This window comes from Ambystoma mexicanum, chromosome 13 (assembly GCF_040938575.1).
Source record: "Ambystoma mexicanum isolate Mex_15411 chromosome 13, UKY_AmexF1_1, whole genome shotgun sequence".
Taxonomy (NCBI): Eukaryota; Metazoa; Chordata; class Amphibia; order Caudata; family Ambystomatidae; genus Ambystoma; species Ambystoma mexicanum.
Window position 1 is genome coordinate 59812376 of NC_090938.1, and position 27116 is coordinate 59839491.

General features: G+C 46.4%; 1 protein-coding gene across 12 annotated transcripts in view; it reads left to right on the forward strand.

The window, feature by feature from the left end:
- Positions 1-27116, forward strand: part of LOC138520856 (complement decay-accelerating factor-like) — a 623694-nt gene that overhangs the window by 241310 nt on the left and 355268 nt on the right. For all 12 annotated transcript variants that reach the window (XM_069633259.1, XM_069633263.1, XM_069633265.1 and 9 more), the window contains 2 exons: positions 1231-1304; positions 19508-19693. In XM_069633259.1, coding sequence (XP_069489360.1) covers positions 1231-1304; positions 19508-19693 — 260 coding nt within the window. The remainder of the gene's footprint in view (positions 1-1230; positions 1305-19507; positions 19694-27116) is intronic.

The window sequence follows — 27116 nt, forward strand, 5'->3', positions numbered from 1 at the left end:
GCCCACTGTCATTAGAGTAATGCTAGATGTCCTTCTTCCTTCAGGAATGGAAAATGTTTCACTTATGTACAGCTGTCATTTTGTCTCTCAGACAGTGGTTAAAGTCTGGTGGCAGAGAATTGACAGCCTTTGAAAGGCAAACCTCTTTTTACTCTTCGGTCCATAAAATCTCTAATATATTTAAAACTATGAATAATGACATTACAGGAGATATGTTAAATTACATGAAGCCTTGGGAAGAGGAATTCAGGCGATGGTCAACTCAACCTTTAATCAACAAAATCACCTATTTGTACCTAGATTATGGAAAATATGCATGCGGTAATCTACCGGTGGTACCCTATTCCAAACTGATTTCATAAGATTTATCCCAGGTCTTCGTCGCTTTGCTGGACTGCATGTGGTGTGGTTGGCTCCTTGGCGCATTCATGATGGCAATGCCTGAAAAAAAAACTCTTTTTCTGCCATATCATTACTTAGATGTATAAAGTAGTGGGCTTGCGTCTGCCTTTGAGCAACTTTGTTGTCCTCTTCGGCAATGTGGATTATAAGGAAATATTTACTTTAGCTGACTTTGCATGCTCTGATCCTAATCAAATGCTAATAGCATCACGCTTGGGCATTGCTCATAGATAACATCGAAGGCAGCCCCCTTCTCACATATGTTTTGGCCTAAAAGCTGGCATGTATCTGCCATGGAGAATTTCACAGACACCATTACCGACACATTTGCTAAATATAGTTCATTTTATCTCTTTTATTAATTTAGCGGAGCATTGTTCCATAATGCCTTAAAGCCAATGAATTCATGTGAGGGTATTCACGTTGTAATACGTACGTCATATTGTCCCATTATCTGAACGATTTCAGATAAAGAAGGTGCAAACTGCTTCAACAATTTACATTTGTGTCTATCTAGAACTGCCGGACCTGCTTTCCGACAGTCTTGGCTATTGGGTGAAAATGTAACTCAAAACAATAACAAATGTACTACTTCATTTGAAAGTGAACAGTACTGACAATTGCCTTTTATAATTTAATTGTTATTTTTTTTAAACTTAGAAAATATGGGTTTTAAAAATATTCTTTCAATAATTTTGAATATGCATATTTCAGGAAACTAGCGAGTATAGCACCATATGTTTAAGGTGACACTTTTTGAATGAAAGAAAATATGGACTTTGCTTTTATTTAAAAAAAGAAATGTATTTTTATATTTTATTCTATCAGGTACAGAATAGTTGGAAGAAAGAAAAGAACGTGTACTGCAGATGGGTGGAATGGTGCTGTTCCCCAATGCGAGGGTGAGTATTCCATTTAGTGGCAGTAAAGGACACTGATATGGCCACTAAGTGGTAATTGATATTGCAGTGCGCAACAAAATATGTTCTCTTGCTCATCTGCACAATAGAAATTACTGAATTGGTTTCATAGATGGAAAATCCCTCTACCATCTGTTAACCGGTAGGTACTTGATGGTGTTTGGCATGCCTCTATTGTGACGATTGGCCCTAACAACAGAAAAGGAGGACTGGCCTTCAAAGTAAAATGCAAGATGTTTTAATGAAACAGGAGTTGTAGTTTGTATCCAGGAACTCGGCAGTCTAGGCATGTTGGATCATTCAGGTTTCTTTTATATTGTGTGATCAATTCTTTATCCATGTCCCTTTTTAGTTTCTTTTGTTATGCAATTTAAAGTAGTTTTGTTTAGCGCACCTCTGCCATTTAAGCGGCATTGTTGCGTGTTGCAGTGCAGGAAAAGAAGAGCATTTTAGGAGTCTAGGGGTGGCAGCGTGGAAGTACCCTACTCCTCTGTGGGATGGGATTCATATAGTGGTGATAACCTCTAGGACCTATGAGATGGCAGCGTTGGCCCACCACATTAGCTGCTGGCATGGCGGCTGCGAAGGAATTATGGCCCCACTAAAAAATTGTCCAGCAAGGTTAATGTTATGTTATTTGTGACGTGTAAACCGCAAACGTTTATCCAATGCGGGCATCTTGGTGCTAGTATCTGGAATCCATTACATAAGTATGGAGACAACACACTACTGGATGATGCTGTTGAAAAAATACATTTCAAATGTTCCCGTAAAGTTGTGCGAGAGGAAATAGTTACTGAGTGAAGAGCAAAAGGCGTTCCACTATGTAGCACCCAGATGCGAAAAAGAATGCCCACCCGAGTAGGAGCATCTGTACGTTGGTACCATCAAAAGAAAGGCTCCAGAAAAGTGCAAGGCTTTTGTAGAAACGTGTCAAAGATGTCACAAGAATCACTCCTGCTCTCTGAGGTGGTTCAAGGGTTTTTATTGATCTTTCCGTGGGCTGTTGGGCTGTTACATTCTTTTTTCTTATTTTTCAATGCCTCCCTCTACATTTATACAGAAGTTTGGCCCTCCCTGTCTAATTTCTGTCTTATACTAGAGATAATGACCTAAAGGCAGATGTTCATTCTCTAGCTCAGCGGTCTGCAACCTTTGACACCCCAGATGTGTTGGCTTGCAACTCCCACCATCTCTACTCAGCGTAGCAATAACAAATGATCATGGGAATCGTAATCCAAAACAACTGAAGAGCCACAGGCTGCAGACCCCTGCTCTAGCTAACCTCCCTCAGCGACTACTATATCTGGTTGTTATTGTTGAAGTATTTGGGAATTCTGCATTATAGACACACTGTTGGATTCAGTCCTCCTATCATGCTCACTGTCTCCTCTCCTCCTCTTCCTTCTCTCTACCCACTTCTCACTTCTATCAATCTTCTATCTCTCCTATGTCTTCCACTCCTTCTAGGACTCACCTTCACCATTTGATGTTACTCCTCTCTCTCTATGCCCCTACAGACCACCACTCCCTCCTCCACACTGGTTCTATTCCTTCCTCCACACTACTACATCCTCCTAATGACTAGTCTCTCATCCACAGGGCTACTCTCTCCTCCGCACTATAACTCACCCACCAGGCTACTACTCCACCCGACCAACTACTACTCAACCACTCTTCTTTCATCACGTACTATACAATTTGTTAGGAAGAATTTTCATTTCTGTGCCTATTCCCTTTAACCTTAGAGACCCCCAGCTCTTTTGCTGGGCTCTGGGATTTTACATATTTACTCCTGAGTGGGTGGGACCTTTTTGTAACTCACTCATTTGTTTTCCCGACTATGATTTTCTGTACTGTTTTATGGAGTCTGGTAAACTCCATAGGCATGTGCTTTTGCATTGTGACACAAAGCACCTTTTGTGCAGTGCCACTGAGAAGTCCTTTGGACTTCTCTTCAGGTTTAACTACCTTTTCTTGGGTGAACTGCTTTTCCCAAGAATAGTAAGATGGCCCCTGTCTTACTTAACTTTAATTTATGGGTCCAGCACACACCACCCTGTGTGGCGTGCTGGGGAGTTGCATAGTAACTCCTTTCACCCGTTCCTCATGTAACACTAACTCACTCGAATGGCTGGTGGGAGTACTTTATTTTTTACTACCTGGTGACATGTATCTGCAGGTCAGCACCCAAGGGTGACGATTTTCACAAAATGGCCTCTGTCTTCTTTTTTTACCATTTCTTGTCAGTTAGTTTCTTCTGGGCTTTTACTCTGTTGTTTGTGTCCTTTGTGTTTTTTGCCTTTGATGGGCTTCAGTCCTAAAGCCCGCCCAGGGTCCAGTATGTCTGAAAAGGCATGAAGTGAAACTTCCCTTTGTCTCTAGGTGTCTCTAGGTGTGCCTGAGTGAAACCAGTTTCTATCTGCTATGTGATTGACAGCCTAGGGCTGTGAATGAATGGGAACTTGCATAAAAAGCGAGGTTTTTGGGACTAGAGGCAGAGTCGACCACTGGAGGACAACATCCGAAGTAGAAGACTAGAGAAGACGCCAGCAGCACCCTGCTGGACCATGAAGTGCCGGGTGAAGCCCTGCAGCTGTGCTGACACCGTTTTCAAATCAAAAGGGAAGACCCGTATGGGACGACTTCCCCTCTTAGGCAGGTGGGACCAACTAGCCTCGAGACAAAATCTATTTTGGCGCAATGCCCGACTTGCTGTGACTTTCCAACGCTGTAGAATCCCAATACACTGGGTACCTCGACCATCTGTGAGTGCATTGTCTTCTGAAGTGCGAATCCGGCCAAAACTTTGTGGGCAACCAGAGGACCATACAGAAGCAGAAAATCTGTGTCCAGAGTCTGCTCACCAGAGTCCAGGACCGAGGGATCAAGGAACTTCTAACCAGAGCTTTTCGTTCCTCTTTGGTGCAGAGAAAAAGGCGCCAAAACCACAAAGAGCTGCTGAATCAACGGAAATCCAATGCCTCCAAGCCCCGCTCTCTCTCTCGAGTGCTGCTGCAGGAGCCTGCCAGACGTCCTCCCTTTCTTCACCACTACCAAGGACCAGGTCAAGGGTCTGCTGCATTGCATCCAGAAGGCATCAAGCTGGAACAACTTTGTCAGTTCAAAGGTACTGTGGGGCTTGGGGTATAACATCCTTTTGCTTTTTGGGGTGCTTCTTACCTTCGAGACTGCTATTTAACCTTACTCTGAGTTGACCTCAACTCACTTGCACTGGCCTTTCAGCTTGTGCTTTCTAAAGGTGACTCCTCTTGAGTTGCTGTAATTTCTTCTTGAACACTGACTATTTAAGAAAATGTTTCTAAAAAGAAGACCATCAGAACTTTCTTCGCCCATTGACTTTGGCTGACCTGGCTCCCTAAAGACGACCTCCTGAACTTTTTGGCTTTGGCAGTGCTTGTTCCCTCACAGGTTTGAATTGTTGAACAATTTAATGATGGGATAAGAGTGCCTACATCCCGTTGGGATAATATAGAATATCAGTCTGTTCTGGCCTAACTCTAACTTTTCCCGCCTTAATAACTCAGTACTGCAACAGTGATACAAAATAAGTGTTCTACTGACCTCAAATGACATTACCTCTGGATGCTGGAAAATGTGTACCATATGAATGAATTACTCACCTGCTTTATTGTTCATGTTTCTAATTGAATCCACACTTGGGATTAATGTTACTGCTAGTTACTGCTTTTTAAAGACTGCTTTAAATATCTTTGTGTATACATAAATAAATAATGTATTATATAACTTTAAGTGTGGAAGTGTTTACTTGGATACCTATATTTACTGATTTCATCTCTTACCTCACACATTTCACATTTACTTCTTGCACTATCTTTCATAATCACACTTGCCACACTAACACTCAAACTGCAGTACCACTTTCACTCAGTAGCCAATAGAACTGAGGTCCTTTCCATCAGGACCACTGCTTCCTCCTTCTTCCCCTCACTCTGGCCTTCCTCCTTGGGCTCTCCCCTGTGCCTTAAACTGAAGCCAGAAACCTTGGAGTGTTCTTCAACTCCTCCCTCTCCTTCCTCCCCCACACTCAGGACATTGCCAAGAAGTCCTACTTTCAGCTCTTCCTTCTCAAAGGAATTTTACATTTTTCTCACTTTCCATCAGAGGCTCAATGTGACCCGAGCCCTGGTTCTCGCTAGGCTTGACTATTGATATAGCCTTCTCCTGAATCTACCATCTTCCATTCTGCGACCCCCCTCCAGCTATTAGGGCAGCGAGATTTTATCCTTGGCCTTAAGCCCAGGGACCGCATCTCTGCTGCACTAAAAAGTCTTCACTGGTTCACTGGCTCCCGGTTCCTGCACTGATTAATTTCAAATCCCTCTGCATCATCCACAAGGATGTCTGGGCCCGGGGAGCACACTATCTTCAACTTTATCTCACTAAATACTCTCCATCTAGACCATTGCGTTCCTCTGGCACCAACTCTTTATGTGTAAAGCATTTTGCTAAACAGAGGGCAGGTGGTAGTTCTTTCCTCAGTAGGCTCCCTTCTGTGGAATAGCCTCCCCGTCCCCCTGCGCCTTCAGCCGGATCTTCTCGAATTCCAGAAGCTCCTTAAGACTTTCCTCTTTTCCTCCTCCTTCCCTTCTTTTTTCACCTCTGCTAATCCCACAGTTGCTGAATCAGTGACCTAGGCCCTTATGCATCTTCAAGGCCTTGACCTCCCACACCAATTCTGCCCAGCTCCTGTCTATACACAGCACTTGCATCTGCACACCCTTCATTCTGGAGTTTCACACTTCACCTCCTGCTGCCCCAGTCTGTGTAGCACTCTACATTACAAGCACTTCATCTGTGGCTCACCCAAGAGCTCGGACTCCCCAGCGATTACCCCCTCTTCCTTGCTGTGCTTGCACATTCTGAATTCTCACAAGGCATGGTAGGTTCGTCCCTCTCACTTTTTCCCCCACTGCTCTTAAATATTGTGCTTTTGTATTTCCCACCCTTGCTCCCTCCTGCCCTGTGGGCACTTTGAAACAGTATTTTCTTATTGTATAAGCACCTAACAAGCAAACGATAAATAAATACCTCACCTGCTTCTGAAAATGCTGCTACACTCCACTGCTTCTCCCTCCTGCTGGTCATTTGGTAGTACACCTCCTCCTCTGACCTCACCCAAATAATCCACACTTCCGGCTTCCTGTTGCCTCCTTATATACCTTTCTTTGCATGTGCCTGCTGTTGTTGCTCGGTAGCATCGTGCAGTCCTTCTACCTGCCGGGAATGGACGTCCTGATTTCTTTCTGTTGGCCTCTCGCTGTGTGTTGTGATTGCGAGTCCAGCGGCGCCGATTTGTAGCAGTTCTACTGCTTCATTCCCTCTCTGCGGTTGTCCCTTTGCCTGCTGCTGGTCACCGAAATACACTGGTGCGGGTTGTGGGTGATTGACTTAAGCTTTCTTGGCATGTGTGCAAGGCGCTAGATTTCCATTTTCTTGGATGGATGATGTTTCTCTAAAAGAAACAGAGAAACACTGTCAAACACCTTGTATTGGAAGCCTGGCTTGAGGGGCATGTATACTTCTGAGATGCATGCTGGCACTCGGGGGAGAGAGTGGTGTGGCTAGTCGAGGGTAAGGAATTGGGTCCCTCTCAACTGCCACCATCCACCTCAGGGGAATGACTGGCTCTGGATATCTCTCTGTTAGGCCTCCTTCCACAGTCCCTCCTACGTTACAAGCCACTCGTTTTTTTTTCTTTTTTAAACAAACTTCCTTATTGGATATTGAAATGCGAACGTTTTAAAACCATGGAGCCTCTGCAACTCTGTACTCTTGACTTGGGACGTGCAGACTTCATATATTGCTTTGTACCCTGTCTGCATGCTATCATGCTCACTCCTAATTCCTGCACAACCTCCCTACATCACATTAGTTAGTCACGTCCCCATAGTCCCTGGTATGTTTTCTTTTGGATCTTTCCACTGCTATCTTGGAAATTCTTTAAGCAACCAAGCCAAAACAAAAGGGTGTGTGGGTGCAGGACATCAATGGTATACCCCTGACATTATTTTCCTGCTGCAGGTTTGTCACAGGCTGGGCTCCTTTCCCTTAAGGGTGGAGTATAATAGAAGGGGAATGAAAGACTAAGGGCCCAGTTGCAAATTTGGCGGTCTCCATTATCGTTGCTGCACGTAGTAATAATGCAGTAATAGCAATGGTCCGCTGTGAGAAACCTGAAGTGCTCCATGTCATTTCATTACCTGCTTTTACATCGCCAGGCTTTTAAACGTGCACATTCCATTGAATGTGCTCATTGTTTTTTTTTCCATTTTTTTGGGGGGGGTCGCCCCCCACCCACACTTATTTTTTACTATTGACCACCCGGCCAAACCCTTATTTGCCCTTTCCCACCCCCCCCCCTAAAAAAAACGATGAGCACATTTGATGGAATGTGCACGTTTAAAAGCCTGGGAATGTAAAAGCAGGCGATGAAAGGACGTCGTTCCAACCTGAAGGTGTATCCCTGACTAGTCCCCGGGAATCAGTCATCCAGGTGGCCAGGACATGGCCATCTCCATTTGATCTAGTTCCTGGAGGTGGACCAGTGAAGGAGGATCACTGGATGGGGTGGGAGGGTCCACAGGGAGTGGAAGTGAGACACCAACAGGTGAGAGGCGGTATCTCCCGACTTCTAACCCCTTTTCCCCAACCTACCACGTAGGATACTCAAACACTCTATGCCCTCCTTTCCTAAACAAACACTTGCACACACCATGAAAGATGACAGACTAACACCAAAGTCGTCTACCTGATGTGTCCCAACACGAGGGTCAGGCAAAGGAGGGGCAATTGAACAGAATCACACACACCTGACAGCCCTTTCTCTTCCCCATAGGGCCAAAGGTGGAGCAAAAGAGCACACGAGAGCAAGACAGACGAGATGACAAAACAGCTATCCAAGCATAACAGTTCAAGAGGAGGAGAAAAGTAGCAAGAACCGAAAGGATGGCAGGAAGAGACGCTACCTTGCCCTTTCCGAGGAATCGTAAGACCCTGAACTATAGCCAGCGTGTGTTGCAGCAGATGTCAACAGTACACAGAGCATGCCTACACTGATAAGCGGTACAGAGAAAGACACCTGCTACCATGGTATCGGCCTTGACACCAGATATAAGAAAAGCTGAGTGGTTCCTCACAGTAGGTGAGTCGAGGGGAGGATGATAAGAAACTGAACTGTGTTGGACGAAAGTCGCAACGTCGCAGTTTAAGGAAAGTTCCAAGAACTATTAATATTAAGAGAAAACCAGCTGCAGAGGGGTCCGGCACAACGTGGGTGCTCACTCGAGAGACTGGTTAAATCCCACGTTTGTTGAAACTACTGAAACCAGAAGGGTGTAGGAGAGCCGCAAAAGAAAGGTCGAAGTGGTGATACAGGGGTCTTCCTAAATCCTCTGTACAGTCGAAAGTCTTTGACCAGCACACGATTAGAAACCAAGGGAAGCAAAGGAACTGTAAGATTGGCAAGAGTGAACCCGACAAAGGAATGCCTAAAGAACGCAACAAATCATGATGCCGATTAACATTGTGAGGACAAAGAGTGAAACCGACAGGGTGATGTCCACAATCAACTGTTTAAAAAGACATTAATATTTTTGAATACGAAAGGAGAGAATATCTTTTCATACAAGCCATAGTGAACCCGACGGAGGGACGCTGACGTTCGAGAATGGTCTGAGCCCGGAAGAGGGGGATCCAGGGGTGGATAAGCATCACCGACTGTACATACGGAAAAAGCTTTTTGTTAATTATTTTTGATCACATCAGGTCCTTGGAGGCAAGAGACTTTTTTTTTTGTTGTAGAAAAGATACTTAACCACCGAAGGTCCAGAAACGGAACTGTCGTCTCGTGCTGGGGAAGCTCAAGAGTGTGCTGTGCTCAGGAGTCCCGTCTTGTCCCATGCTCAAAATGTGGCCAAGGGAGACCCCAGGCTACCACATCTTGACTTTTTTGTTTATGAACACTTCTTTCTTTCTTGTGAACACTATCCCACACTCTTTTTGTATTAGTTGTAAGGATTTGCAATAGGTTTTTCTTAGTATAGGCCCTTTTATTTGACAAGACACCACTAGGACTGCCTTATTATTCTTCGATGGTCGTAGCTTGCTCCCATCTTAGATTTAGGTTTAGTTTAGGCGTTTTTCCAACCTACCTATACAGTTTAATAAACACCCTTGAACCGTGATCACTTGTGTCTGTCTATTCTTGTTACCATGCCTTCCTTACAACGCATGATTAAGAGCCGTGCCATCTCACCAGTTATGCCTGCATGTGTTAATATTGCCACCATTATTACATCTGTGTAGGAGATATTGCCTCCACAAAATAGTCATTTTTTCTGTGTTTCACTTCCAAAACCTATAAAATGGTCAGAGCAGTGAAACAGCTGGTATTTCTAAACGCAGTGAGGCCCTGCGCACTGTTACTACAGCTAGTACCTTCTTCTTTCAACTAGCAGGCCAGCTCTCAATGTCAAGCGTGAATGACTAGAATAACACACTTGCCTGATGGCCACAAGATGTAGTATGAAATGTGAATGGGAAATGGCATTCTTTGTAGAGATGTCACATTCCACTAATGACAAATGCCTACTGTATATCGATCAAGTCTTTCTGATTCATAGTCCGGGGCGCTTGAATAAGAGCAGGGTGCAGTGCATTTCAGTATAAATAGTTTGCAATTTGTGAAGATCCCTTCTTATGGCTTCTCCAAATGGGCAGCACTGTATTATCATGGATCGCCTTCAGCATTTCCCAGTGTTCAGTTTTCATTAATAATTCACTTTGTTTGAACATTTTAAAAATCTGTATAGTGGGTCAAGATCCTTTGAGACAAAAACATGTAATATGATATTACCTCAGAGCACACCCCAAAATTCGCAGATTTTTACATTACGTGAGGTGCTTTCTCTAAATGGCAGTAAAGCCCCGGGACACAATCCTATCCCTGTATGCTTATTTAAAAGCAAACCTTTCAACCGGAGCCTGTATTTGTGGAATTATTTAACGCTATAATAAGGAGAGGGGCACTGTACCAAAATCTTGGAAAAGAGCCAAAATCGTACCAACCAATATGAATGGAGGAGCCAATTAATTTTTGGGCCATTTCCGCTTCAAATTTGGTTGGGAAAATCTATGGTAAGGTATCATTCGGTCATTTTAGCAACTCGATCAAAGTGAACAATTTGATTAAATACACATGGGGCAGGTAGCAGCCCCATAGACCAGGGGTATAGATTGTTTCTTCTTATACAGAAATATGTAATTCTTAGAAGGGTTAATTTATAAGTTCTGTTTGTTGATCGCCAAAATGCGTTTGATGGAGTCCCACGGGTTGAGCTCTGGGAAACCCTATGGAATGTAGCTAAACCATTGCCATTATATACAGCCCTTTTGCCATTACACACAAACAACAAGTCTGTTGTGATATGGTGGCCAAGGTGTGCGGCAGAGCTGTGGATTGTTGATCTGTGATATCGACTCCAACGGATGCCCCCACAAAAGGTATTGACAAATACCAGTATTATTTGCTGATGATTTGCGCCTGGTATTACTAACTCACCTGGCCGGAACCAGCAGCCTAATGTATTTCCCAACGTTTGCAAGAACATGGGCTTAGTAATTTACTATACAAAAACGGAAGAAATGGTGATTAGGCCTTGCGGGAAAAAGAAGTTTAAACTTTCCTTACATGTTGAAGACTCTGCTATTGAACAAGTCAATATCTATGACTATTTAGTTATTCGATTAATGTATTCTGGTAAATGGTCATCCCATATTGAAAAATCCAATGTAATGTTATGCAACTTGTAGCAATTTGTAGATTCTCAAAATAACGTTTTGGTGAAGCTTTAATCCCAACCTTAACAATAAACTTCAGGCACAACGGACTGCCCTATATGGAGCAGAACTCCGGGGACGTCACCTATGCAAATATATTTTTTGAAAAAAGCCCTTGGCCTAGCAAAGATTACCCGGACAATAATGTTATATTGCTGTTCGCCAACCCTTGTCAAACATACAGGGAAGCGCTCAGGGATGTCCTATCAGAAGATGGTGGCACCTCACTGTGCTGACGCAGATGCATTAAACTCCCTGCATCAGATGCTATGCCACCAGGACATACTGAGCTTTGATGTAAGGCGCTTACAATATTAGCGGGTACTAAGCATCAATATAACTTTGAGATACCATTACATTGAGAAGAACTCATATTAAGGTAGAGCTTTGTCTGCACTGACACTAAGGTACTGGGATCATAAAACAATTTTGGTTTAGAAAAAACCTGGATGTTGTGAGACCAAGGTTTGCACGTTCACTTTTTGTTAAACATAGGTTTGGGATTTTACCCTTAGTTTATCAATCCAAGTCCTGGACTGAATACTCAAGGAACCAGTGTCTATCCGGCTGCAATGCAACAGAAATTGAAGAATATTTTTATGCTGTTTTGCACAACTCATAAGAAATACAGGAGACTATATTTAAGAAATGAAATTCGTACAGTTCACAAGGCTATGAAATTCTGCAAACAAGCTAATGAAGTATGCAGTTTCTAACTACTTATGTGCCCTAGCATCTTGAAGCTGCTTTTGTGCTAGATGCAATTGCAATAATAGGTGTTAGACCAAATAAATCAGACAGACTCAGAGTAAGGCAAAGTACTACTTTAGTCTCAAATAAAGCAGGGTCAATTGGCAGGCATCGGATTGATGCTTGCACACTCACAACCAAGTTTGTAACATGGAGGTCTTATACCCCAATATGCATTATTTATGATGTCATTCTACGTGGCAAAATACAAAACCTATCAAGGGAAGGGTTTGGTCAAGGGAACATATCTACTTATAGAACATGTAAGGATCAGTACTTCATTGGCTACCCCTTGTCTACAGGGCACACCTTGAACTACCTCTAAACACATATAGTATGATATGATATGGCACTTATAGCGCGCCTATACACAAGTGTTTCAAGGCGCAACGAGGCAAGGGAGGGGGAATATTGATTATAGCAGACAAAACATCAGTGGGTTGGCTCCTGCAACATTGTATGTTAGGTTGGCCCCCAAACCCACTGATTGGTTGCCATTCTATCCCAGCCTTGGACTTTTGGCTCTTTAGCAGCATGTATGTGAAACGAAACATAGGTGTTTTAATCCTGACAGACTACTCCCCATTTTCCCAATTACTCCAACATCTCTCATCATCAGGCTATCAGCAAAAGTCTTGCATTGGTAGTTGGCCTTGTTGCTGCTCACTGTCCTGGAACATTCAAGGGAGTGCGAGCACACCACTATTTTAGCTTAAAGCTCTAATGAATAGCCTTTGTTTTTCGACTTCTGAGTCACATGCAAAGAGACCACAAATATGGTCATTTCATCCTTAGTTTTACAGCGATTTGATTTAATTATGCAGGATGCTGTTGCTCCTCTTGGCCTCTAGAGACTTGCTCACTCTATTTCATATGAACTTTATACACTTTTAATTGACCAGCACTTTGGCTCCAACAGACGTTTTCATCTTCTTCATCTATTGAAGAGTGTACCACATTCAGAGTTTATCCATGTACTCCCTTTGTGCTTTGCGCTTATTATCCAAAATAGCATCTTCGCTTTGGGCCAACCTTGAATCATCGTTTGGTCTGCTCACAGGGATTTCTTTCCACGTCTCCTGATTCTTACAGCCTCGGCCTGTCTCTGAGGTAGCTTAGTTAAATTCAACGTGAGCTGTCGTCCATTTTCCTAATATGGCCGTCTTTGCCACGTTATATATGCCTCTATAGCAAGCTTCTATACATTGTCTTTCTACCTTGCGTTACTGCATATTTACAGGTCTGATGCTTGTGAATCTGCTTAGAATCACATGCTGTGCATATAGTCCGACATCTAGTGGTAATCGCAGAGTATTGCATCTTATCTTTCGAGGATCGAAAGGGGACGTCGACATGGGCGTGCCTCTAACACTATCCCTATCATGACGTGTAGTGTACCCAAAATCCCTTACGTGTTGAGGTCCCTCAGATTGGTTTTTTTCGCCTGTCTAGCTGGTCGCCTTATGCGCAGCTGGAAAAATTGCGAAATACTTATCTTTGTCCACTACCTCCGGTCGTTTTATATATGTCCCCTTCATCGATGACTACTTACCAACCAAGGCGGTAGACAGCGGAAGACAACTGTAGACTTCGACGGCTAGGGGGAGTGGGCTCCGGGGCTGTTTCTCTCTCTTACTTTCTGGTTTTGCTGTCACTATAAACCTGAGCTATGGACAGGACACATTTTAAATTGTGCCCTTCCTGTAAGGGCAAGTACCCCTGGAAAGACACGCACCGCAGCTGCAATAAGTGTCTACCTCGAGACCACCACGAGGAGTCCTGTTGGTCTTGCAAGCTTTTACGTCCTAAAACGATAAAAGAACAGCAATTTAAACAGTGGGTGGCCTAGACCATGATGCAGGCCGAATGTAGCTCCCCTGCCGCCACAGGCGCCGAGAGTGACGAGGAAGTGAGCGACAGCCGTGGCTCTGATACGGAAGCCATTGACCTATCTTCGGAGCAGTCCCGCTCGGCAACGTCTGTCCCCGGTAGGCCGGCCACTGGTTCTGCTATGGGGAGTGTACACTCCGGTGGCGACAGGACACTTCACACAAAGGAAAGCACACAACCCACCGGGCCTCCTCGACTGACTTGATGGGACGGCCAAAGATGCCAGCGAGTACGCCAATATCTTCGGAATCCACTCGGTCGGCCGCCCTCCCTGCAACCGTCTAGGCGGCATGCGTCTGGGCACTCAAGTGATAAGGGCGTCAGCACCAAAAGCCATAATAGTGTTGAGAGGCCTCTTAGCGCCGACGCATAAAGTTTTGGTGACGTCGAAAACCACTACGAAGCCGCTAGGGCAGTTGAAATCCCTCCCGGACACGCCGACCATACGCAAAAGTCTGGAAAACATAGTTGCGACGGTAACTAGGCTTAAGGACAAGTCGAGAGACACGTCCACAAGTCGAGAAGCGCTGGAAGAGTATTCTGATGGTTCCCAGCCCCTGGCTAAGACTGTCAGATAAATCTCGACGGCTTAAGAACACAGATCCCCAAGAAGAGCCCCCCCGCCCCTCCAGACGCCTCTGGTTCATCTGTATGGACAAGGGACAGGTTTGAGGGTATATGAATACATATTTGAAATTTGTGGACTTTTCAGAAAGGTTCATCATGCCTAAAAGGCCCAGTGAGGAAGACCTCTATCCTGTGTCTAAGTTTCAAAGGACCTCCTGCCCTCTTCATGAGGAGGTGTTTGATCTGGCGGAACCAGAGGGGATTCCTCTGGACCCGTATGTGCAGGGAGATTACCCTTTTGGGGACCCTACAGACCAGGCCCCAGATTGGTGGGGGATGAGCAGCCAGTGGGCGATGCACTGTGGCGGTCAACGGCCACTACCCCGGATCCAGATGCAATCTGCATAGATCCTCCCGCTTCTCCTCCCATAAGACAGGCATCTCCCATAGATGACCAGATGGCATTCAGTGCTATACTAAAGAAAGCAGCAGAACATTTTCAGATTACCACTCAAGCGGTGCAGGACACCGATTTTGTGGAAGATATTTTGAAGGGGAAACCACCCTCAACCCAGGCGTTACCGCTGTTTAACTCCATCAAACGGCGTATCGCCGCTTCTTTGCTAACGCCATCTCAGACAAGGGAATTAACCCACGGGTCGAGAAACATTTTCGCCCCTCGCCTACAGACTCTCTCTACATCCAGGGACATGCCACTCCAGATTCCCTAGTGGTAACGACGACTAGGAAAAAGGCAGGTTCTGCCTTTGTCCACGGGCGAGTCACCGCCGGACAAGGAAGTTGTATGCCCTGGGGAAACATTTTACAACTGCAGCAGTCTATTCCACCAGGATAGCCAACAATCCCACGGTGTTGGCTAGTTACAGCGATGTTGAGTGGAATCTACTCCAGGAAGGCCTGCAAGAGGTCCCAGAACCAAGACGATCACGTCTGCAGACGGTTGTGTCGGAGGGGAGGCAGGTGAATCATAACATTCTTAAAAACACCCTGGATGCTGCAGAGACAGCAGGTATGACATTGGCCCAAGGTACCTTATTGAAAAGGCATGCATGGTTAAAATATTTGGGATTCAAACCGAAAGCACAGGCGTCCCTAATCAACAAACCGGTAGAGGAATCTAACCTGTTTGGAAAGGCGGTGGATGAGGCTCTAGAGACTGCGAAGAAGGAACGTGAGATGCTGAAGTCAGATAACTGAGAGACCCTATCAGCAGTGAGGGGGTAGCTCTCGCCACTCCTATTGTGGGCAATCTTTCCCACCTTTCCCCCACAACCAGTTTGGAATGGGAATCACATGGTCTTCAGGTGAGGAGGCAGCTGCCTCAAACCAATATCAGCCAAGAGGACAGCGCAGTGGCAAAGGAAGGGGTAGAAGCACCACCCCTAAAGGCTCTCCATCCTCAAATCCGAAATTACTTACTAATTTGGGTCCCCTCCCATGCCTCCCCGGTCGGGGGATGGATAACATCATTCTTCCACGTATGGGAGGGAATTATCACCGACCAGTGGGTGCTCAAGACCGTCACCCACGGTTACTCTATCGAGTTCAGCCGACCACCTCGATACCGACCACCAAAGTCCAGGCGTTTGTCGCCAGAACATCTGAAGATACTACTGCAAGAGGTCGAGATACTGCAAGTAAAGGGTGCGATTGAAGTCTTCCCTGTTCTACAGGTAAATGAGGGTATTTATGCAGTGTTCTTCCTTGTACCCAAAAAGGATCTCACCATGCGCCTGTTCTAGACTTTCGCCCAGTGAACACATTTGTCAAACCACAAAGGTTTCGGATGATAACATTGCAAGAGGTAATCCCTCTACTGACACAGGGGGACTACATGGCAACATTGGACATGAAAGATGCATACTTTCATATTTCAATGTTGACAGCACACAGAAAATACTTAAGGTTCATGATAGAGAACAAACACTATCAGTTCAAGGTCCTTCCCTTCGGTATTGCCTCAGCCCCAAGGGTATTTACAAAAGTGCTGGCAGTAGCGGCGGCTCACCTGCGCAGGCAATCCATCCCAGTTTACCCTTACCTCAACGACTGGCTAATAACAGGGGATTTGTACTGCACATGCCTTCAAACACCCAGAAGACGATAGATCTACTCTTCAGTCTAGGATTCTCAATAAACTAGAAAAAGTCCAGCCTAGACCCCAGCCAAGTCAAGAAATTCCTGGGGGCTCTAATTCGGACAGAAGACGGTCTTGTCTTCCCCTCCAGCGAGAGGGTTCAAAACATGGTGTTCCAGATCTCTCAATATTTAGGCAGTCGAGAGGTGACTGTACGGAAGACCATGCGACTGTTAGGAATGATGGCCTCCTTCATTTACTTAGTCCTACACGTACGTTTGCGCATGCGCCCCATGCAAGAGTGGCTCAACAGCCAATGGTGTCAGGCCAGCGGACAGTGGGGCGATCTAGTGGTTATCTCGGCAGCCCTCGTTCTCTCTCTGCAGTGGTGGTCGAGGGAAAACCTCTTGAAGTGGAACAATTTCACCACCCCCGCAGTAGAAGCCACTCTCACTACGGATGCATCTCAGGGGATGTGGGGGGGCTCACCTCCTTCATCAGACGGCGCACAGATTTTGGTGCTCGGCAGTAGCATCCAACCACATAAATCTGTTGGAGTTGTTAGCAGTGTTCAAAGCTCTCAAGGCCTTTCAGACAGTTACAGTGGAAGACAGTACTAGTCATCATGGACAGTACCACAACCATGTATTACTTGAACAGGCAAGGGGGCACACACTCACCAGGGTTATCCAAACTGTCCCAGAACATATGGAAGTGGGCTTTCTGGATGGTCCTCCTGTCTCAGTCTTCTGTCGGAGACTTCCCACTACCCACAGAGTACAAATGGCGACTACACAAAGACATTGTCTCTGCTTTCGCAGAATGGGGCTTTCCAGAGATCGACTCGTTCGCAACTCTGGAGAACTCACAATGCCCAGTTTATGCTTCCAGGTACCATCAGAATCACTCAAAGGGGAACGGCCTCTGGATAACACGTCAGGGAAATTTGTTTACGCTTTTCTCCCAACGCCCCTACTCAACAAGATAGTGCATAAGATACACCAGGAACCAGTCACAATGATTCTGGTGGCCCCTATGTGGCCCAGCCAACCATGGTTCTTCCATCTGATGGAGATGTCAACCTCCCCTCCGATGAAACTACCTTGCCCATACAACATCCGCAGAACAGGGGGGAACACTCCATCCATGCCCGTAAACTCTCAACTTAGCGGCCTGGCTCCTGAAGTCATAGAGTTCGGGCACTTCCAACTTCCTCAGAGATGCATGGACATACTTAGGCAAGAAAGCCTAACGCCAGACATTTCTGCTCCAATAAGTGGAAAAGCTTTATCTGGTGCAATTCCAAGAGCATGAATCCCATGGTCTGCTCACCTACACATATTGTACTATACCTGACTCACCTACTGGACTCGGGGCTGGTTTTTAATTCCCTGAAGGTCCGCTTAGCTGCACTTTCAGCCTATACCACGTCCCAGAGAAAGATGTTGTGGTGGAAGATCCCAGTAATGAAAGCTTTCATGCAAGGGGTTAATGGACTTCATCCCCCTATTTCAAACCAAGCTCCCGGATGAGACCTGAATGTGCTATTAACTAGACTAATGGGATCCCCCTTTGAACGTATGCATAAGGCTAGCCTTAAAGCACTCATTTACTGGACTGCCTTCGTAGTGGCAGTCACTTCAATAAGAAGAGTTAGTGAACTACAGGCCCTTTCAGTTCTAGACCCATTTGTCTCAATTCAGAGACAAGGTGGTTCTGCGCACTCACCCATGGTTTGCGCCCAAATTCATTTCAAAGTTCCATGTAAACCAATCAATAGACCCACATTCTTCCAGAACCCCTCTAATGTGGCAGAAAGAAGCCTACATACACTTGATGTGCATAGGGCAGTCATGTATTATCTGGAAAGAACTAAACCAGTAAGGAAAACAAACCAGTTTTTCGTTTCAGTGGCGGCTGGTAGAGAAGGGCACCCTGTCTCTAAATCAACCATCTCCAGGTGGATTGTCAGTTGCATCATACTCTGCTACTCTCTTGCCAAGAGAGATCTGCCCTTCAAGCCTAGAGCACACTCTACTTGGGGCACTGTGGCTTCCATCGCATCCATTGCAAATGTTTCTCTCAAGTCCATTTACAAAGCGGCAACCTGGAGTTCTGTACACATCTTTACAAAACACTATTGCCTAGACACTCATTCTAGGTCTGATTCTCAGGTGTGACAAGCAGTACTAAGACATCTTTCTCTACTGTTCCTTCTCGCAACCCACCTCCAACTCCGGGTACTGCTCGCTAGTCTATGCACAGCAAGTGATTCTAAGCAGATTAACAAGCATCAGAAGACGGGCATTACTTAGTGTAATAGCATTTCTGATGATTGTATCTGCTTAGATTCACATTCGCCCTCCCTACCTCCCCGTTCGGGGTGGAAGGAACATAGACGTCTTACTACTACTTTCTCTCTTTGTATACTCAATCACAATAGCCTTGGGCTCCCTCATGGCAGAAAAAATACAATCGGAGGGACCTCGGCGCGTGAGGGATTTTGGGTACACTGCACGTCATGATAGGGATAGTCTTACAGACACTCCTATGCCGACGTCCCCTTTCGATCCCCGAAAGACAAGATGCAATGCTCTGCGGTTACCACTGGATGTCGGACCATATGCACAGCATGTGAATCTAAGCAGATACAATCATCAGAAATGCTATAACGGTAAGTAATGCATGTCTTACTCTTTGAGATGAATTATTGTCATTTATTGCTTCTTTTCTCCACATCTTTAACAGAGTAACTTAGGGACTTGTATTGATACTTCAGATAGTTGTATTTTTATATGTGATATTGGTGATGATTGTTATGCTTTTATGGCTAATGCCGAAATAAAACTCTGTTTCAGTGACTGATTATTTTTTTTTAAGTCAAATTGACGGTCATTCTGTTATAATTCATGGTTGTCGGTGAACAGCTATGAAATAGACTATTGCCTGGTTACATTTTGTGTTTTCACTTCTATTCTTCTCAACTTTTTCTTCTTAGATGTGATCTGTTCAAAACCACCAGATATAGAAAATGGAATGCACAACCAGATGGGCCAGGAAGAGTTTCGATATCAAGCAGCCGTAACCTACAGCTGTAGCTCAAAAACATTTTCACTACTTGGAAACGCATCAATTTATTGCACAGAGAGTGGGGATTGGAGCAGTTCTGCACCTACGTGCAAAGGTATGAAACCCGCTGTTTATTTGTTCTGTACTCAAGTATTTCTAGGCGCAACAAGACAAGGAGGGGAAACGGGGAGGACAAAGCAACAATCTTACTTGGCCATGTGTCATTAAGATTGCGTACGCGCAGGGGAGGGGAAGGGGAGAAGTGTAAGAGTAGCGGGTTGTAGGGAGAAGTGCAGGTAATCAAAGTGCAGGTAGCAGGTGGCTTAGTGCAGGTAATCGGGAAGTGCAGCCAGCAGGTGGCTCATAAGTGCAGAGAGAGGGGACTGTAGGGTTACAGATACAGACCACAAGTGCTGGGGGAGCCAAGAGGCAGTGCAAGGTGCATCTGGACAGTCAGGCACCTGTGCCCAAGTTCAGAGGGCGGCCAGGTGACCAGTGTGTGGAAAAGACAGGTCATCAGCAGGGGAGAGGAAGAGAGAAAGCAGAAGCGAACAGGAAGGTCTTGAGTTGCTTCCGGAGCCGGAGATGGTTCTGCTCAAGTTTGAGAGATGCGGGCAGGCTATTCCAGAGGGAAGCCCCAGCCAAAGAAAGAGATCTGCCCCCAACTCTCTGCTTGGAAAAGGTACTGACCCTCAGAGAGTTGGTGGTGGATAAGCTGAGAGCTCGAGATGGGAGATACTTGGGAAGAGAGTTGGAGGTAGTGTGGTCCCAGGCCCCAGAAAGCCTTGTGGACAATGCAGAGGGTCCTGAACTTGATTGTGATGGCCACAGGCCCCAGAACACAAAACCACACCATCTAGTGATGGGGGCAATGGGTCACTTGACTCACGTATGTCTGTTTAAGACCTATAAACACAGGGGCCCCGGCTGGACTCAGTCCTGGCGCATTTGGCACCAGCCTCATATAGAGATGTGAGCAGGAACACTCTATTTCAGTGCAGGAGTGCTTTTACTTTATTTCAGTGCAGGAGTGCTTTTATTTTACAAGAACTTTCCAGGAGCTGAAAGCCTTTATTCCAGAGAACATCCTCATGTGCTGACTCATTGGGTGTGGCTCCATAGGCCTGGTCCTCATGTGCTGCCTCATCGGGTGTGGCAGGCAGGCTGAACCGGGGCGTAGCTTCAGAAGCTTAGCTATGTAAGCTGCTCCATCCTTAAGGCCGGTGCTTCGCGTTACTGTGCACTCGCGTGCAACGTGATGCTCACTGCCGCTTGTACCAGTTTACTTACCTTTGAAACCAGGCGTTCTCCTGCACACTCGCCTCCAGGAAACCGGTGCTTCATCGCTTCATCTGCAGGCTCATCTCCTGACATCCAGTGATCTTGATCCCGCCGCTGCAGCACTGCACTCCGCATCCACGAACTCGGACCCTGTGAAGAAGAAGAAAGACAAGGTTAGAACATCTGTCCTAGGGCTGCGCCGCATTTGAATCCCGCGCGCCCCCTAGTTAACAACTTACCAGCTACTGTACCTCTGCAGCTTCGTTCCTCATTTCCTCCGGCTGTCGCATCGAGCTCTGCAGCTTCTGCCGGGCCGGCAACTTCACCTTCAAGGGAAGAAAGCAAAAGAGCAAACATCAAAAGTGGAAGGGACAGCAATCCAAGACAACAAAAACAGAAGAGGAAACAAAGGCAAACCAGAACACTTACCAGAAGTATAGTGGCTTAGTCGCAGCAGGACTCGACTACCACATGCAAGGGACCAGTGAAGGAACTCGGTCCAGATCATAGAAGCGCCCCTGCCAGAAGCAGCAGGACGGAGTGCTAAACAAAACTAATCAACAGGTGAGCTTTCCTCCAGGGACAGCGCATCCCACTGGTACCACGCTTTGGGATTAGGAGTTTGGAAGGGGATCAGGTGCACAAGCTGGCATACTCACGCTTCCTATTCTCCACGCAGGAGCAGTCCCGAGCAGCATCATCTATTACCACCAGTCGCCACATAAGCGCAGAGGGCGAAGGCGGACCTGAGCGACCTCAGCCCCCGGTGGGCTGCAACCGTGCCCCAACGCCTCCGCAGAGACCAGGTGAGCGTAACATTGATACTTGCTGCCACTGGAAGCCAATGAAGAGATTTAAGAGCTGGAGAGATACGATATCTAGGCTTGAGGCCAAGGACCAGTCTTCCAGTCCTATTCTGGATTAGTTGTAGAGGACAGAGAGCAGAGGCAGGAAGATTTAGAAAGAGGCTGTTGCAATAGTCCAGCCTTGAGAGGACCAGAGCTCTAGAAACAGTGAGTTTCTGGGGGAAAATGAGTTAGTGAAGAATACCTCTGAGGAGGTGCAGTTGATTAGTTTAAATACTTAGAGACATCAGAGATGTGATGGGAGAAGAGGGTGGAGTCGAAGATGACCCCAAGGTTCCTAGCCTCACAGGAGTAGGAAGAGGACCCGGAGTGGGTGGCCAGAGTGAGAGAGGAGAGCTAGTGTTCCAATGAGGATGATCTCTGTCTTACTGGCATTAAGGCAGAGATCATTGGTGGCACACCACTCCTGAATAGCAGACAGACGGTCAGGAATGAGAGAGGAGTAGAGGCGGCCGAGGGGACCCTGAAGGAGAGTTGGGTGTCATCCGCATAGCTCTGAAAGTTGAAGCATAGAGCAGCTATGTGGTGGGCAAGAGGTGCCAGGTATTGGTTGAACAGCCAGGGAGAGAGGTTAGCCCACTGGGGAACACTAAAGGAAGAAAGAGAGATAGAAGAGAGGAAAGACCCCAGCTAGACCTGGCTGGGTCAGTGAGAAAGGTCAGCCAGGCCAGGACCTTATCAGTGATACCCAGGTTGCCAAAGAGGCGTTTGAGCAGGATGCCATGGTTGACCGTATGTTGTTCCTCAACCACCGTATTTCGTTCCTCAACAACCGTGTTGCTCGGGAACAATTTATTATGCAAGTCAACTGATTTCTTTTTTGTCAAATCAAGCATAGGAGTGAGTAGGTTGCTGTGCACAGGAGGCTTCACAAGCAAACTTGAAAACACACACAATATCCAGCAAAATACTTAGGACTTACTAAGCTTTATGCCTACACATAGGACATGAACCCAGCATTTTACTCAACCCGTAGGTTTCTAGTCCACAGAGAAATTGGTGTGCACAGCTAAATCTGCTGTAGGCAGCCCAGGTTGTATTTAGGAAAGACTGAAAACTGTGATCTAAGATGTTGAGACTGTTTTTTCCAGTCTATAATATTTGGTATTGTCTTTATTTAGGGCAGCAGGTAGGTGTGGCCTACTTAAGGCATCTGCTATCTAAGTGTAAAACCAGTGCTCTTTTCTTGATTAGTGAAGCGTGAGCTTGCCAAATCACTTCACATTGTCTCAGGAGGATAGCTCTGGAGCAACGTGCTTGCCTTGGAAGCAAGACGACACGAAGCACCACATGTTCAATCCCCAGGTCTGCGCTTAGAATCTTCTGGGTATTAAGCGCGTTATAAATAACATGACATTTATCATATCTCATTTCACTTTACTCTTAGGGCCTCATTACACGGTATGCGGTAACCATGGCGCTATTAGCGCCATGGTCGCCGCCGGTATTTTACCGTGTCCGCCTTGGTGGATGGCGGAATTACCAGCCTACTCCAAGGTGAGCGGGGCCGGTAATTCCCCATTCACCAAGGCGCTTCCCCATTCCCATTTTTGCCCCCATAGGGCTCAATGCGAATGGGGAAGGAGGTAATTACGGTACCGCAAATTGCAGTACCGTAATTAGCACCAAGGTCCCTTTGCGGGCCCGTTCCTTAACGGCTGGTAAAACCAGCCATTGAGGTCGGGTCCGGCAAAGGGACCTCGTAGTAAGGCGGTAAGGGTTTACCGGTACCAGTGCCCTTACCGGTGCCGGTAAACCCTTACCGCATACCGTGTAATGAGGCCCTTAGTCTTTCTTGAGGTTTTACCACTTTCTTATTTGAAGCGTGTGTGTTTGACAGTCTGTCCATTGTGCATTTAGAATGGTTATGTGGGCTATGTTTGTCTGCAGCTTGCTGTATTTTGTTGAAATTAGCCATTTAGATGCACCTGTTTCGTTTTTTTCCTAGTGATCGTTTGATTGAGTCTTTCCTTTTTGTAATAGGACATGTGCTGAAGAACTCTTTCAAATAGTTAGATGCTGCTGGTAAGAGGTGAAATCTAAAGAAAGCAGTGCAGCAGATTTACACATGAAATGCATGAGGTTGAACTAAAAGAAACACTGTAAAGCTTAAACAGCTGCTTTATGTTTGTTAAATGTTAATTTTGTGTAATACCATATGGCTTGCCTTCATTTTATACTATGAAGTTGTTAAGAAGCCCCCATGTCTGTTTCTGTGCATTTTGGGATGTTCAAGGTGGCTGCCTACCCTCCTAAGCTAGAGGATTATGGGCCTGGAGAAGTTATATGGTAGATCCTGAGCTCCTCCTCACTTAGCCCCATTGATGAGACTGGGGACATGGTAGGTGGTGGGTAAGAAAGACATTAGCCCTTTGTTTATCTATTTGTAGAGCGTAACCTTCGCCGCAGGGGCATCTTGGTGCTACTCAGCCGAACTGTGGGACAGAGAGCTTTTAGAAAAAATGAGTTTTCAACGCTTGCGCGAAAAAGAAAGTGATTAGGCAAATTGCAAAGCTTAAAGGGCAGAGAATTCCACAGCAAGGAGGCTGCAACTGAGAAAGCCCAGCCACCAATTCGGCAAAGTCTGTACCTAGGGACTAGTAGCAGACAGGCATCAGCAGTGCGAAGTGCACAGCCTGGTACATAAGGGTGGAATTTCTCCTGGAGATATTCCGCCCCCTGGCATAATAGGCACGGTGTACCAAGCCGCACAGCTTTGAATTTGGTACGCTGAGCAACCGGCAGCCAGTGAAGATGGCGAAGCACGGATGAAATATGAGTGTAATGGGAGTAAGATGTGGCAAGATGGGCTGTAGAGTTCTGACGGACCTGGAGTCGTTGGAAAAGATAGGCAGGTTGTGCCAACAAAAAGAATTCCAGTAATCAACCGAAGAGATTATCAGTGCACATGTCACAGGGGCTTGAAACTCAGCTGCAATAAAGGGAAAGACCATACGAAGATGTTTCAGCTGGAAATAGCCCCATTGGCACACAGCCCCAATCTGAGGCACCATAGACAGGGACACAGATAATTTCACACCAAGATCTTTAACCGTGGTGGAGGGAGTAGGCAGAGGGCCAAAGGAGGAAGGCCAAAAGGCAGCAGTCCAGAAGGAAGAAGCAGAAGGAGGGCCCACCACCAGTACCTCAGGCAGAAGGTGCGCCAACCACCAGCACCTGTTACGCTCACCTGGCTCCCACAGGGGCGTCGGTCGGACCCGGATAGCTGCGGTCTCCACCCACGTGATACGTAGTGCAGCGATGACTGACTGGATCTGCCCTCCTAATCTTGTCTGCTTAACCCGTAGAAATATTCTCCTGCAAGTGGAGGGATGGATTTAGCCACTTGTGGATTCAAGTGATGGCACCCCCACAGTCCTCCCCAACTAATCACCTCCGAAATGCCCTCACAGCAATCTCACCTTATATTCTTGAAAGATGATCTCTCCATCCTGCGTGGATTTGCAGGGGCACGTCGATTCCAGTTACTTCACTGGTTTGAAGGCTCGGGAGAGTTCTGGAGAGTATTGACTCTGAGGTTCCTGGTGAGGACCAGTAAGTATTAGAGTTCAATATGTCTGATGTTCACTCTTGTTCCCCCCTTCCTTTCTTGTCTTGCAGCTGGCTCGTGAAAAGATGCTCTTGTGGCAGCTGGTGGCGCTCAGGTAAGAGTCTGTGTCACCCGTTGCTGTCTGGTAAATGTTGCACGAGGAAAACGTGTTGCTTTGTCTCTCTTTACAGATGCGGCACGTGAAAATATGGAGAGTCACAAAAGGATGCCTCCGGTGGTAAATCAGGTAAGTCTATGGTGGTAAGAATTATATTTGTTGGTTCCCTCGGCTCGCCTTGTGGTTTTCTTTTGTCTCCTAGATGCCGAAGTTTGGCGAAGAAATGATGGAGGCAGCGCCGACCCGAAGGATGCTGTGAAGACTGGTGAGTATGGCGCGGCGCTGCAGCTGGAGGTGCGGCACGTGCAGAAATGATGTTCTTTACAGGTCCGGAGATGAGATGGATCCAGAATCAGGTGTGGAATAGAAATAAGTTGTTTTCTAACCTTGTCCCTTTCTTTCCTCTTTGTTTTAGGAGCTCCGGATTCGAGGCGGGCGTGGCAGAAGACTGGATGCAGGCTGCAGGCACGGTGAGTGTTACGCTGCTGGATGCAGAATAACGCGAAGCGTGTGTTGCTGGTCGGGTGTGGTTTAAATAGCCTCAAAAGTAGCCCCAGGTAAGAAGTCCCTACAACCACACCGAGTAAACAATAGTCCCTGTAGAAAAATAGTCCCTTTCAGGCTTCATGTTGGATTGGAGTCATTTGCAGCATGGTCTGCCTGAGGTAAGTAATGACTATGAGCCTGGCTCCTTAGGCGCCAGGACTGATTCCTACTATGAGCCTGGCGACTAAGGCGCCAGGACTGAATCCAGATAGCCCCTAGCCGGGGCTGCTGAGGTTTTACTAAATGTCTAGATGCCTGCTCCCGGGGCTGATGGGCTTGGTCCGGATGCCTGGGGGTAGGCATCATGACAGCACCTCAGTCTTCTCACCATTCAGCTTGAGCCAATTAGAGCCCATCCATTCTGCCATGGTCTCAAGGCAGGCCCTAAACCTGGTCACAGACTCATCAACTATGAGATCAAGGCAGACCAGGATCTGGGTATTCAACTGAATAAGAATAGCAAACACAGCCGTGGGAGAGAATGAGCTTGGTCAGAGGCTGAACGTAGATGTTAAACGGTGTTAGTGTGATGACAGACCCTTGGGGGACACCACATTTGAGAGAGAATTACCCCAAGAGAGGAAAGGAGGAAGAGATAAAGTTTGCTGACGGTCAGAAAGAAAAGGGGAGAACCATGCCAAAACTGTCCCAGCAATGCAGGCTGCAGCCAAGCAACCCAATAGGATAGCATGATCGATGGTGTCAAATGCGGCAGAGAGATCAAGTAGAACCAATGCTCCCACATCGCCCTGATCATGCACCCTGGCTAGATTGTCCTGTACCGAAACCAGCACGCTTTCGGACATCCCAGCCTGGTCGAAAGCCCGACTGTGAAAGATGAAAAAAGTGGCATATTCCAAGAAAGAGCAAAGAAGAGGGCAAACCATTGATTTCAGAACCTTCTTCATAAAAGGAAGGAGAGCACTGGGATGAAAATTACATAAAATCGAAGGATCCAAAGAAGATTTTTTCAAAAGTGGAATCACTGTATCGTGTACCATTACTCCCTTTCTGGGCAAACTCCTGGAAAAGTTGGCCATCTCTCAGTTTAACCTTCATTCCAATTCTGTTGGCTGTCTCCATGACCACCAGTCTGGCTTCAGAGCTGGCATAAGCACAGGAACTGCTCTCCTAAACATCTGTGAAGATCTGCTCTCCAACCTTGACTCTTTCTGTC